We start from the raw sequence: 14319 nt of genomic DNA, 5'->3' as shown, positions 1-14319 counted from the left end.
GCTATATGTTGACACGGCGACCATTTCATAACGAACATTGTGCTCCTAATATGTGTCTATCCACAACTGCCTGAGGCAGCATGGCTGGTTGTCATAGCGACTGCCGTGGGCGTAGTTTGGAAGCGTTGCATTTCCCCATAGACAGTTTTCCCCGACTCATTTCCTGGTTGTCCTTCTCCATAAACTAAAGGAGAGGGGTAACTTTTCCTGCTCCAGGTTTCCCACTGTGGTCAGAAAGAACAGGGGAGACTCTTTGGTTCTCTCACTAGGGACCAGAGTCACTACTCGCTCCGAAGCTAATCGCCGTGGCGAGCCAACTAGCTACGCGGCTCGCAAAGCCCAAACGTGTGTGCGGCCGCTGTTTTGTTTCCGGTCTGCGAAATACCCGCCCTTCAATCACTACTATTGGCCAGGCGTCTAAGGTAACGTAACCCCATTTGTTCAGGTCCTATCCCCTGACCAATCGGCTATCCTAACCTTAACCACTCGAGGTGAAATGTCTAACCCCAACCAATCGAGCTGCTTCATAGGGCGGATCTTGGCGTGGCCATAGCCAATGGGCCATAGTGGGATTCGTAATTTTGCTTCCGGTCTAGCTAGAGCCGAAAGAACGTTAATTTCGCGATAAATCAATCGACGGCTTAAAATGAGACAGCCCTAGTGTTATAGTATAGGCAGTTGTGGACTTTATAATAAAAAAGAAAGTATTTAAGACAATGTCAGTAACAAACAGTAGAGGGAAGCAATACGCTACTGCAGCCACGAGTCTACCTAATCCAAAGAAGAAGAAAGTGTGTTCTTTTAACCCAAACACGATCTTTTTCCTAAACTAAAAAGGGATACTTCACCGATTTAGCATTAAACTTTATATTAGCAGAAACCCGGTAGTATTTTTGAATGACCGTGCTTCCCTCCCTCATGTCCCCACTGAGACCAGAGATCTCTGTATTGTGGGTCTCGAAAAAAGCCTCTGATGATACAAAAATTGTCATTTAGCGTCTTCTGAGGCATTTTGCCCGTTGTCTGTGAACTACAGCCAGCTAGTTCTGCATGTTTTCAACCCTCCCATAGGGGGTGGGACTGTCTTTACCTGAAACGAGTTGTTGTCTTTCATCCACATAAGCAAAAAAACATATTTTCTGGCTTTTCTCGGTCTAGAAGGCACCAACTTTTAAAATTGTTTCACATTTCTACAACATAAATGACCCTATTTAACCCTTGTGTTGCCCTTCGGGTCCCAGTGACCCGAAGGGCAACACAAGGATTATGTACTTCCGTTTACTTTGTTGAGAATTGCTCTCTAAACAAGGGTTAATACAGCACCTTAGTTCTTGTTTGTACAGCATTTTGGTCAGCTTAAACTGTGTCTAGAACTGTGTTCTAGAAATAAACTTTACTTACTTTACAAGAAACAGGGTTTAGAGAGCAATTCTCAACAAAGTAAACGGAAGTACATAATCCTTGTGTTGTCCTTCGGGTCACTGGGACCCAAAGGACAACACAAGGGTTAATACATTTTCATCTTTCCAGCAGTGAAATATCCCTTTAAAGAACGATTAATTAGTTACAATGGACTAAATATTTCAGCAATTTGACATCACCTTAGTAAACAGTGATGGGATTTTTTTTAATTGGTCAGCCTTCCTTGTGGAGAGAAGATCAGAATATAACAACTCAGCTATCAGGGCATGAGGAGGAGGCAGGAGGAAACAGCTTGGCTCGGAAACATGTTCACAACGAGGCAGGGTGAATGCGCTGGTGGTGATATTTAAGGTGACTACTCCAAGAAAAAGTTTCCTCACATTGCTCACACTTGTACGGCTTCTCTCCAGTGTGAATGCGCTGGTGGCATTTTAGGCTATCACTCCGAGAAAAGGTTTTACCACATAAATCACAGCTGTACGGCTTTTCTCCAGTGTGAATGTGTTGATGTGTTTTTAGGGTACGCTGGTGTGTGAAGGCTGCCCCACATAGATCACAACTGTACGGCTTCTCGCCAGTGTGAATGCGTTGATGTATTTTTAGGTTCCCCTGTTGTATGAAAGCTGCCCCACATTGGTCACAGCTGTACGGCTTCTCTCCAGTGTGAATGCGTTGATGTATTTTTAGGTTACTCTGGTGTGTGAAAGCTGCCCCACATTGATCACAGCTGTGAAGATTCTGTCCAGTGTGAAAGCGTATATGTTTTTTTAGGTCACTCTGATGTGTGAAAGCTGCACCACATTGATCACAGCTGTATGGCTTCTCTCCAGTGTGAATGCGTTGATGTCTTTTTAGGTTACTCTGTAGTGTGAAAGCTGCCCCACATTGATCACAGCTGTGTAGATTGTGTCCAGTGTGAAGGCGTTGATGGCTTTTTAGGGTACTCTGTAGTGTGAAAGCTGCCCCACATTGATCACAGCTGTGTAGATTCTGTCCAGTGTGAACTCTCTGATGTATGTTTAAATATCCAGATGTTGTGAAAGATTTGTCACAGTGTTGACAGTGGTGATGTTTGGGTCTCTGTCCTCTCCGTTTCTATAGCAACAGACAAACAGAGAGAGAGTTAGTGAACAACCTTCTTTAAACCCTACACTTGCTCTCACTCTCAATTTTAACTCTTCATACAATAATACATGTTATTATATAAGGTTCATGTTTATAAATTCTTAAATATTCTAAATTTTTTAGGCAAATCAGGGATTACAGTGAGAAAAAATCTTGACTGAACTTTTTTTTTCAGGCCAAGTCATAAGCTGTTCACATCTACCTACCTATATACAGATAGCACCACATGGTTTTTAATGTACAACGAGATGCAAACAGCAAAAAAAGGGAGTATTGCGAGTGTTCTCTTTTCCTGATGAACAAAACAATATTTCAGTAACATCCCACGACAAACCATTGCTGTTCTTTTCTACTGCAGCAATCATGAGCTACTCTGAATTAAATCAGAAAATTGACCATGAAGATCAATTACAACCACTCATCTACAATGCTAGAATATCATGCGTAGTCTACATACCTCTCTCTCCCTCTGTCGCTCTCTCTCTTTCGCATGGGCTAAAATATACATTTCCTAAGTAACATTAACTCCCAGTACTAGCTTTTAAGGCAAAGTGTACAGCTGTTTGTGCAAATGACAGTTGACTCCTCAGGGCTCCAGACTAACTTTTTTCACGAGGAGCACAGTGGCCCCCAACTGAATATTTTAGGGGCGCAACAAGAAAATTTTATATGTAATTCTATTCTTTTAATAAAATAGAATTACAATGTGCTGTTTCAAATTCTGTGTCACATTTTATTGTACTTTTGAAGATGCAACATAGAAGGTAAACTGACAGCACCATTGAAGTGACAAATATTACAAAAGTATACCATACATTCAGAATAAAAAAAAAGTGCTTAGTAACAAAATGTTTAGTAACCTTTCGGTCATTTCACAGTTAAAAAGAATACTTAACAAATGCATGTAAACATTAGGGCCACTGGCCAATAACATTCCACTAGAGCAAGTAGACCTAAACAACTTGTGCCTTTACTCCCTCCCCCCTTAGAGCAGATCCTCCTGGGTTCCACTAGGACAGGGTTCATCAACTACATTTTCCCAAAGGCCAGAATTTTTCTAAGCAGACACTTTGGGGGCGGACTTCCAATTAAAGTTTTATACCTAAAACGCCTATTCTTGTTCAATATTTTCACTTTCTAACTGAAGTAATACTATGTTTTATGTATTAGTGTGAGCAAACTCCTAAAAAAACATGGAAACTCCATAATGCTAACTGGCTCTTTAACTAGAAGATGATCTCAGACTAGGAGGCAGTTCACTGAGGAGTGATGGTTAAAGTCTGTGATTATGGAAACATCATTGTAGTATGCAGTGTCCTGATTGATGGAAAATGCTTTTAGAAAGAAATGCCTGTTGTCAGGTAAAAATGTCACTGTCAAAGAGGCTGAAGCAAAAAGTTGATGTAGAAAACCGCAGCTTTAATGATGAATGGACTGATAAACAGGCCACACTTTCGTCTTGTATGCCTCATTTACAATAAAACAATGCTGTTAATACAAAATAATACAACCACCTACAACCAGCATCATCATCATCAAGAGTTAAGAACGCAAACCTAATGACTGCGTTACTCACGTGCACATTAAGAAGCCATATGCATCTGTTTTGGTCTTAATACATCCATAGATTTACTGCTCCAGTGGAGAGGATGGCTTGTTCAGTAGTGATGTGCGGATCGATACTGAAGTATCGATATTTACGATCCCGACGTCTCCTGCTCTAGTATCGATTCTCATATAAAAAGATCGATATTTGAACTCAGTAATTTGGAGTGAGTTTTTATGTTATCATAAGTAACTTGTTGTCACCAGAAAAGTCTAATTATATCCGGTTAGGGGAAGGAACTACTTCTCCTTCCACCGGTCAGTTGTGAAAGTTATTCACGTTGTTAAGGCTTTAGTTTTTTAATGTTCAAGAATTCCCCAGAATCCCAGCATTCTTACAACAAGCTAACAGAAAGCAGTTTGTTCTGAGATTTTCTTTATAATTAAATAATATGAGAGTAGTTTATTGTCTTGTCATTATGCAGCTATAATTTGGAATTGTTAAGCCTACAGCCTACTTTTTTACTTTACTTTAAACTAGTTGTCACATCACACTACAAATAAAATATGTAAAAAGTATTGGTATTGGTATCGGCAATACCAGCCTGGGTATTACTTGGTATCGGATCGAATAGGAATTAAGTGGTATCGCACATCACTATTGTTCAGCCAGCAGTTAAGTTTACAAGAATTTGTCCAAATTTTAACAGTTTGTGGCAAACTAAGATAAACAGTTAGACTCCAAACCGACAGCTCTTGTTTTAGCTTGTTTATGTAGAGTAGAGCTGTGTTTGTGGTGGACAAGAGTGGACTGTGCAGACCGAGCGGATTGAAATATCACCTCCTACATGTTTATGCCTGCAGACGGCTGAGTGCATTGATAAATATTGACTTTATACTCACAAAGGTTTTATTTTAGCCTACTTACACGCCTAGCATTAGTTCATCTGATCCAGCGGCCGTTGGTAATCCTCTGTATTATTACCAGTAGAGCTGCAAGAGTAATCGATTAATTGATTAGTTGTCGCACTTAAATTAATCGCCAACTATTTTGATAATCAATTAGTCTGGGTTAAATCACCATGGTGACTTATGCTGAACACCTAACCGGGTCGGGAGCAGGTTAAATTGGAGATTAGAGATCAACCGGTGTTAAAGCACCGCCCACTGACCAATCGATCCTCGGTTGATAACGGCGTCACCGTTCTTACGGTGGAGATCCATTTTCACAACACGACTGTCGCGTGGTGTCGTGTATGGCCGTTCTCTATTTACATCACTTATTTCACAAGCAACCATGATGGCGGCTCGGTCAGAATACGATCTCTTATTTTACAAAATTAGGCTGGTTCACAGAAACGTGTTTCTGAAAACATTTTAAGGGAGAAATTGGCCGTGCAGTTGCTGAATCTGTCTTTGTTTGAGATTGACAAAGGTCAGTTTGAAAGATTTATCAGATTTTGAGAGGACCGGCGTAGGGGTGCATGATATTGAAAAAATTTGATATTGCGATATCGATAATGAATATTGCGATATCGATATTAATTTAAATATTTTTAAACATACCAAAGTTATGGGAAAACTCATCAAAATAGACTTGTAACAAATAAAACAAGTTTTCTTACAACACAAGGTTTATTTCAACTCATACTGAACTGGTACAACATGCGTCTACAGAACATGTTTAACTGGTTGGACAGTATAAAATAAATAAAGAGCATGTCTATAGAACAGGACATGTTGTACTGGTTGTATATACACTATACAACGATGCAATGCACATCTGTTTGCTTAAAACCAAAGTAATTTCAAGCTACCAATTTTGTCATATGTGCTGCCTGAGCAAGCAATGGCCTCAAATGTTTCCAAGCTACCGAGGAGGAGGCATTACACTGCAGTCACATTAGCTACAAGAGCTTAATACATCCATGTACAAGAGACAGCTACCCTTCATTTTCAATGGGAGTGGCCGTTTGGCCACGAGCGACTGCCAATCAGAGTAAAGGCAGCGTGAGGGTAGCGTGACATATGTTAGTGGCTCAAGCAAGATGGCGGAAAACGCTTCAGGACATCATATTTATGTAATATATCTAATATGTTTGGCATTTAATCTCATATATTGTGTTACTTTTATCGAGAAATAAATACTTTTAAATCCAAAAACATCGTTCTTGTGACTATACAATACCTCTGAAGTAACTTTTAAGGCGTGGTTTAAGGTAGCACCGGAGAATTTCTGTTTACTGTTGCCAAGCAACCAGGGGTAGGCTAGGCACGCCCAGGAGCGCCCACAAGCGAGTGCATGTCGCTCTCTTTTGTAGCGAATGTGACTGTAGGGTTACTTTTAGCCTCTAAAGTTTCCTTTTAATCTCTGTTATTTCGTCGTCTCCCAGAGCAACACTCATTTTCTTACTTGTGTGTTCTTTTTGCTCCACTCTTCGCTCTCTCTTTAGTTCCTTTCTTTTCTTTCGCTTCGTTTTATGGTTCTGCGGAGGCTCCACGCTAGTGTGTGCATCGAGCCACATGTGTGTGTGTGTGTGTGGTAGAGCGAGGAAGAAGTGAGAGAGTGACGGCGATTATCTTTGGAGTGAGCAGTGACTCTAGAGTCATAGTGAGAGAAACAAAGAGTCTCTCTGTTCTTTGTGACCACAGGGGGGAATCAGGAGCAGGAAAAGTTAACCCTCTCCTTGATTTAATGTTGTTATGGAGAAGGAGAACCAGGAAATGAGTCGGGGGAAATACAACGCTACTAAGTGATGTGTATTTTTCGAGAGGTGCATCAAAGAGTATAGATGTAACAAGAGGCGAAACTCAATGGGACTGCAGCTCCACCATCTTGGACTGAATGCAACACAAAGTTCTATTGAGTTTCTCCTCTTGTTGCTTCTATACTCTTTGGGTACATGTCGGGCGGGATGCAACATAAACAAAATATCGCGTAATTATCGTGAGACTTTCGGTATAATATCGCGATAACGATATTGAGTCGATATATTGTGCACCCCTAGACCTGCGAGAGACTTCCATTTGCATAAAGATGGGCATCGACCAGCTTTTTTTACATGCAGCATTTTTTCAGATGCAGAGCCGCCTTCCCAGGATGCTTTGCGGGCGCGTTGAAGTCGCTTGATGTCACCCATAAGAATAAAATGGAGAGTGGCGTCACAGAAGCGTCGCACGGCCAGGTGGATCTGAGAAAGAGGTGCGCTCATAAAAGTCCAAACATTTAGAGACCGACAACCCCGTTAACATTCCCCGATGGGTATTGTTATGAAAAATATAATTTTTCAGCGGAGGGAACTACATATAGACCGTTTGTTGTCTTGTTGGCTCGTGTGTTGCCAATGCCACACATCGGTGAATTATGTTTTTAGCCTGCTGGGCTGTATGGTGGAAGATCACACCGGGCCTACATTGCCTGCCTAACACGCTGCTCGCCTATGAAAATAAAAAAAAACGGGGACGATGGACACATGAAGCAGGCTGGCCGTGGCAGAAAAGATGATAGTCAGCCTTTAACGTCCTCTTGTGATGGCAAATTTTATTTTAACCATTTGTTTAAAGATGTTAACCATTAGTTTAACAATTGTTTGCAAACCTCCACAAAATCCCATTCCTTCCTGTGGACTCCTAAAGCATCAGAGGGGAAACAGCTGCAGCCTTCAACTATAGCATAGTAGAAGATATGTTGGTTTAACCAGCCTGAAGCTTCCTCACATTGCTATCTGTGTGCTTAGATAACGAGTGAGGAAGGCCGAAGACTGCTGACGACTAAGCTAAACTAAGGTTTCTTCCTGGCTCCCAGGAAAGAGGTGTTTTGGCTAAAAAGGTAGAAACAATAGCAAGGGGGGTTGTAAATTAACTTAGAATTGTTTATGGTATGTAACTGATTGACAAGACACTGGATGAAGGAGGGAGGAAGATTCTGCGATGTTCCCTTTCTTTCCTATATAATGTGATGATGTTTAGGCTAGAAGTCAGAAATGCTAATTCAGTCGTGCTGCGTGTACCTGTGAATCTGTATTTCTCTATTTTGCAAAATATAATAAATGCTCGAAGACCAGACTTTGGTTTAATTCTCAAACAGTCTTTATTCGTTTTCATTTTTATCATTGATATTTACTAAACTCTGCTGCTTTCAAGAAAACTTCCACCACACTCTTTTGTTACTTCTCCAAAAAAGATCTCTGCAGTTCAAACAACTCGCAATTGTAGTTGAGAACGTCAGTTATAACGGCCAAAAATGTTGGGTTTAAATCGTGCTCTGGTTCATAATTCCATTTAATGTGTCGCGCCGGGCCGGGCTCGGACACACCGGGCACAGGTAGGGTTGGGCGTGATTTATACATCTACAGCGTCGGCTATTTTTTGCCAGCTTTCCTTCCTGCGTTTTGCCTGTAAAACCGTGTCTGTGTTCTTCATTTTTATAGAATTATAGTTCGGTCTTCTTATGTAAAATATGCAGCTGTGGTAGATATTTATGATTGGTCGTGCTGTGCAAATACCGCCTCTTTTATGTGAACGTGTGCGCCGCTAGATTAGGAAACCATGATGTTGCATCCCCCGACTCATTTCCTGGTTCCTACAACTTCCTTTCTCCACATTTGATCTCTAACAACAGAATGAAGGGATGACCCACGGAGCCTGGTTACTTTAGAGTGGTTGTTGTGTCCTGAACACGGACCTGAACATGGCTGCTATCAGAGTCCCAGTCTGCTGCTGGTCTTCTGGGGACCTCGGTGCTCCGCTGCTCCTGGTTCTGGTTGTCCTCCTCCATTCCTCTCTGGTCCTGAGATCCAGCAGATCTCCACTGGGGCTGGTGGACTCACTCTGGATTCTGTTCAGGACAAATCAAAGCCCCCAGAGATATTCAGGAGCTGCTGTCTCCTCTCGTTTTCCTCCCATCCACACACAACTAAAACAACAGGCTGACAACTCAAAGCAGCGGCTGGAAAACTGGTCCATCTCCTTCCTAGCTACAACATGAACTCGGAGTAGTTTGGAGAAAACAGCATTATATTAAACTGGGAATAAATCTAAAAGGTAAAAACAAACACTACCATAACGCTGGCTTTTTGGTGTCTACCCTTCACAATAAAAGCCCAGCTTAAATTCACTCAGAGCATTTCACTAACAGGAAACTCAATAACAAGGGATTCTGCCGACACTAGATATCAAACCAAAGCTACCCACTATATCTGATTAAAGTGCTGCGAGCTGTAAGTTCACCACTTCTACAGAAGGCCAAAGATGACGTCCTCTCGGAGACAGCTGTCTTCCTGTCTCACTCAGACTACGTTGTTTAGGTGTGCTAACTTACACTAACAACTTTACTGTCCTCAAAATACCTCCGTTAGGAATAGTCCGGTTGGTTTGGGACGGTGTGAAAGCTCATCTGAACTCGGGTGCAGATCAAACACCAGAACTCTGGTCCGCTTGAAAACAGGGGGTCACGGTTCAGATGGGAACGTGATGCAACTCAGACACAGGAAGTGGACCAAAAACAGAGCATTTACTAGCCTGCACTTTCAACCTTTCACACAGTTTACAGTAGGGCTGGGAAATAATCGATTTGATTTAAAAATCGAGTTGGTAGGTCAAATCGAATCATATTTTCAAAACAATCGATTTTTTAGATTTTCTTTCTCCCCCTCTTCAGTATAGCGTACATACATTTTGCATTCGCCAAATCTTCCTTCAGGGTTTCTGTAGCACGCTCCCTGCGGCGCAGCCCTCTGCCCCTCCCCTCCCCCGAGGGCAGCGCATGCATACACAAACAACATGGCAGAAACAGCCGGCAAAAGAGAGCAGCTCCTTCCAAAGGAATGCTCTTCGACTTCAGTCGTGTGGAGTTGGTTTGGATTTACGGCATCTGATGAGGAACAGACAACACCTCGATGCAAACTACGTCTTAAGGCTGTTGTTGTTGCTGGTAGCAGTACGACAAATCTGTTTCAGCATTTAAAGCGAAGACATGCGGCTGAGTGGGAGACGTGTTGCCTTCTTCGAAAAGAAAACCGCTCTAGTGGCGTTAGCGCTAGCACCTCTTTAGCAAAGCAAACAACTCTTCAACAAAGCTTTTCAAACAGTGTACCGTATGAGAAGAGCGAGGCAAGGTGGAAAGCCATAACGGAGGCAATTACCCTCCACATAGCTACGGATATGCTGCCAGTTTACTCTGTTGAGAAGAGAGGGTTTAACAACATGCTGAAAGTTTTGGACGCTCCATATACAGTACCTAGCCGCAAGTATTTCTCTGACGTTGCTCTTCCTCAGCTGTATAACACTCGGCAAAAGATAATAAGCGAGTTGAAGGGAATTGACTTTTACGCTGCCACTACTGACCTGTGGTCGAGCCGAACCATGCAGCCTTACGTGTGTCTTACGGTTCATTATGTCAGCGAGAGCTGGGACATGCTCCAAACGTCATATTTCCCCCAGGACCATACGGGCCAAACTACTGCACTAGAGTTAAAGGATGCTCTGAACTCCTGGGGCCTTTCAGAGGAGCGCCTTACCTGTATGACGACCGACAGTGGCTCCAATGTAATCAGAGCTAGGAAGGACAATAATTGGCCAAACCTCAAGTGCTTTGGACGTCGACTGCACAATGCTGTCGGTAAATTAGTGTGAAAATAAATTAGAAAGGTGTGTGTGATATAACAAAAAAGTTTAGTACTAGTTTTATAACCTAAATTACACTTTGAAGTAAATTTGATTTTTTTTTTTCTTTGTCAGTTATTTTTTTCAACTCAACATTGTTATATGTATTTCCCCTGACTATTTTAAAAGGTAGAGTAGTTTTTTTTTTGGTCAAAACTACTTCCAGTTCTACACTGATTTATCTATTACCATTTAAGACTATTGTATGAATATGGCGTTATAATAAATATGGGAAAAATACATTTCTAAAGTAAAGATAAAAATACTTTGTACCTAAGCTGTGTGTGTAGGGCATGTGCTCAAAAAATTTACACTTACTGAAACTAAATACTAGGGATGCACCGAATATTCGGATTCCACCGAAAATTTAATAAATTAAAGTAAAAAATACTTTTACGGCCGAAATGTTGTGATGACGCAAACAGAAACCGCGACCAGCACGTGTGTCGGTACCCGTTCCACCTGCAAAGCGTCTCCTAGGCAACGAGGTTGAGACGGACCACGGAGTGAAAACAATGAAAAGTACTTAAAGCTCTTAGAGTCTGTCAGCACACGTTTCAGTGAGATCTATTCGGATCCTCTGCACTTCATCGCGACTGTACTTGATCCGCGTTATAAAGACCATTACTTGGATGCGGAAATAAAGCAGGGCGCACGAGAAATGATCCAGGCCGCGATGGATGCGGAGAACCCGCGTGGAGACGGAGACGGAGCAGCGCCCAGCGCAGGAGATCAGAGCGCAGAAAAAGACTTGTCTCTCTGCACCAGATGAGGGGCATGCACCCTCGTTGTCTGATATGTTCAGTGAAATCCTGCAAGAAAGTTCCTCAAATAATAATAATAATAATAATAATAATAATGATGATGATAATAATAATAATAATAATAATGGGTAAGCTATTCGGTTCTTAGGCTACTATATACTGTATGTGACTATCAGATTGTAGCCATATTTCTACTAGATATGTTTTTAATTCAACTTTAATATTAATTTATACAATTGCAATGCCTTAATTTTAGTAAAGTTAGTACACAGTCATAGCCATAAATGCAATGGTACTAATAATTGGCTTAATTTCTTTCGGTGTTAAAGGTTTTCGGTCTTGGTTTCCTCTTTTTTGGTTTTCGGTTTTGGCCAATAATTTCGGTGCATCCCTAAAAATGATCCAATATGTAATAATGATGTCAATCAATCAATATTAATGCTGCATTGTTGTGTCCTTCCGGTTTATTTTGGGGTTAACTATTCTTCTTTTTCTTGCTATCATTTGATGGAACTGTTGAAATCCTAAGGTTGATATCTAAAGTAAAGAGGAGATCCATGGAGCATCCAATGACTAAACTAATCCAAACACTTGGAGTCAAAGTGATCTCACCTTTTGTGGAGAACTCATTCTTGTTCTTCAGGGGGAACTAATCCAGACGGACGTCCTGAAGTCAGAAGGGTCTCGTCCCACAGATGAGCTGTGAAGACAACAACCAGAGACACACCATGAGACAGGAGACACTCCACACTAGAACATCACTCTACTCATATACTATCTGCTGATCACCACACAGAGACACACCATGAGACAGGAGACACTCCACACTAGAACATCACTATACTCATATACTATCTGCTGATCATCACACAGAGACACACCATGAGACAGGAGACACTCCACACTAGAACATCACTATACTCATATACTATCTGCTGATCATCACACAGAGACACACCATGAGACAGGAGACACTCTACACTAGAACATCACTATACTCATATACTATCTGCTGATCAACACACAGAGACACACCATGAGACAGGAGACACTCCACACTTGAACATCACTATTAGGGCTGCAACGATTCTTCGAATAACTCGAATAATTCGATTACAAAAAATCCTCGAAGCAAAATTCTTTGCCTCGAAGCTTTGTTAAATCAATGTAATTAAGGTTGTACGGCTCACTGTGTTTCCGCACGGAGGATTATTACTAGCGCACAAGAGGTTTGCGCTTCTGCGGACACAAGACTGACGGCCCATATTACAAATGAAGGAAGACGAAAATAGCGAGGGTCTAAAAGGGAGAGACAGGCGAGAGAAAACGACAGAAAGTTTGGGATCATTTTAAGCTGCAAACATGCTGCTACATCATCTCTGTAACAAACATCCAGAGTACTCATCCATTCCACGGAGCCAAACCGACACAAGGTAGCTAACGGCTGCTGCTCTCGTCCACCACGCTGTTTACACAACTAGCCTGCAGCATGCTATTTTGCTAATAGCGATTTTTTACACAACTAGCCTACAACATGCTACTCTGCTAATAGCGATGTTTTACACAACTAGCCTACAACATGCTACTCTGCTAATAGCGATGTTTTACACAACTAGCCTGCAGCATGCTATTTTGCTAATAGCGATTTTTTACACAACTAGCCTACAACATGCTACTCTGCTAATAGCGATGTTTTTAAAAACTTTGCTTATAACATTTGCGATTTTTACACAACTAGCCTGCAGCATGCTATTTTACTAATAGCGATGTTTTACACAACTAGCCTACAACATGCTATTTTACTAATAGCGATGTTTTACCAAGCTAAAACGAAAGCTGTCGGTTTGTAGTGTAACTTTTTATTAGTTTGCTTCTAATCTTTGGAAATGTAGCTGCTGCCGATACAAACCGGCTCCTCCCCCCAGCATGGCTACTTAATATGCACGTGAATGACGTCATCATGCATTCTTTATTCTTTCTCCTCACCATAGATATAGCTATGCTCCTACTGTGTATTAGGCTTCTGAAAATGTGTCCCCCAGAACAGTGTAGTTGAGTAGCCCTGCTGTAAACCCTCTGGTCAGTGAACAGCTCTTTTGCATATCCAGTGTAAAGAGCCAGAGGCAATAAGGGGAATTGGGCCACCAAAAATGTACTATTGTAATGTATTTCTTTTTAAGGGTCTTGGAATTTGGCAATAACATTTTTTACTTTTTCTAAAAAAGGAAACCAGTCTTTTGTATATATACAAGCGACGGGTTTCCTTTTTTTTAGTAAACAGCAATAATAAATATTTACTATTGCTGTTTACTAAGTATTTCTTACTAAGTATTTCTTATCCGATTACTCGATTAATCGATGGAATAATCGGTAGAATATTCGATTACTAAAATAATCGATAGCTGCAGCCCTAATCACTATACTTATATACTATCTGCTGATCAACACACAGAGAATTATTATTTTTAACACATGGCGCGTGGATCAGCAACAAAGGAACAAAAACAAAAGAAGAAGATGATGGCGCTTCCCTACCTGGAGTCTGTCCTAAACCTCCAGTCCCCGTCCTTTCCTGTCTTATTAATATTCCTGTAGTCCGGAAGTGTCCCCAGATGGAAAGAATTCCTCCAGGTTAGGAATATTGTCCTGTAGAGTCCATGCTAACTGTCTGCTAACTTCATGTGCCGACCTCGTTCCGTCTCCTCGCGCTGCACCGTGTTCCCGGGTACGTTTGTTTTCTTCACGTTGCTGCCTACACAAAGAAACTATCCCCGCCTTTTTCTGTTTAGTTTTCACCCCG

General features: G+C 41.5%; 1 protein-coding gene, 1 long non-coding RNA gene and 1 pseudogene across 3 annotated transcripts in view; 2 read left to right on the top strand and 1 right to left on the bottom strand.

The window, feature by feature from the left end:
• LOC120573045 overlaps positions 1-1668 on the top strand; it is a 17658-nt gene extending 15990 nt beyond the window's left edge. The window contains exon 3 of the long non-coding RNA XR_005641619.1: positions 1656-1668. This is a non-coding gene — a long non-coding RNA (uncharacterized LOC120573045). The remainder of the gene's footprint in view (positions 1-1655) is intronic.
• The window catches only part of LOC120572791, a 363596-nt pseudogene that overhangs the window by 193317 nt on the left and 155960 nt on the right, over positions 1-14319 (top strand).
• LOC120572849 (zinc finger protein 782-like) lies at positions 1514-14319 on the bottom strand. 2 transcript variants are annotated; one of them, XM_039822343.1, is made up of 3 exons: positions 14055-14319; positions 12132-12219; positions 1514-2517 (listed from the first exon to the last, which is right to left on the bottom strand). In XM_039822343.1, the coding sequence occupies exons 2-3, from the start codon at positions 12147-12149 to the stop codon at positions 1732-1734; spliced, it is 804 nt and encodes a 267-aa protein (XP_039678277.1). In that variant the 5' UTR covers positions 12150-12219; positions 14055-14319; the 3' UTR covers positions 1514-1731. The 2 variants fall into 2 exon arrangements, 1 of the variants encoding a protein (XP_039678277.1); XR_005641500.1 differs by lacking the exon at positions 1514-2517 and adding an exon at positions 8899-8929.

Source organism: Perca fluviatilis, chromosome 14 (assembly GCF_010015445.1).
Source record: "Perca fluviatilis chromosome 14, GENO_Pfluv_1.0, whole genome shotgun sequence".
Lineage (NCBI taxonomy): Eukaryota > Metazoa > Chordata > Actinopteri > Perciformes > Percidae > Perca > Perca fluviatilis.
This window is presented reverse-complemented; position numbering and strand designations above follow the sequence as displayed.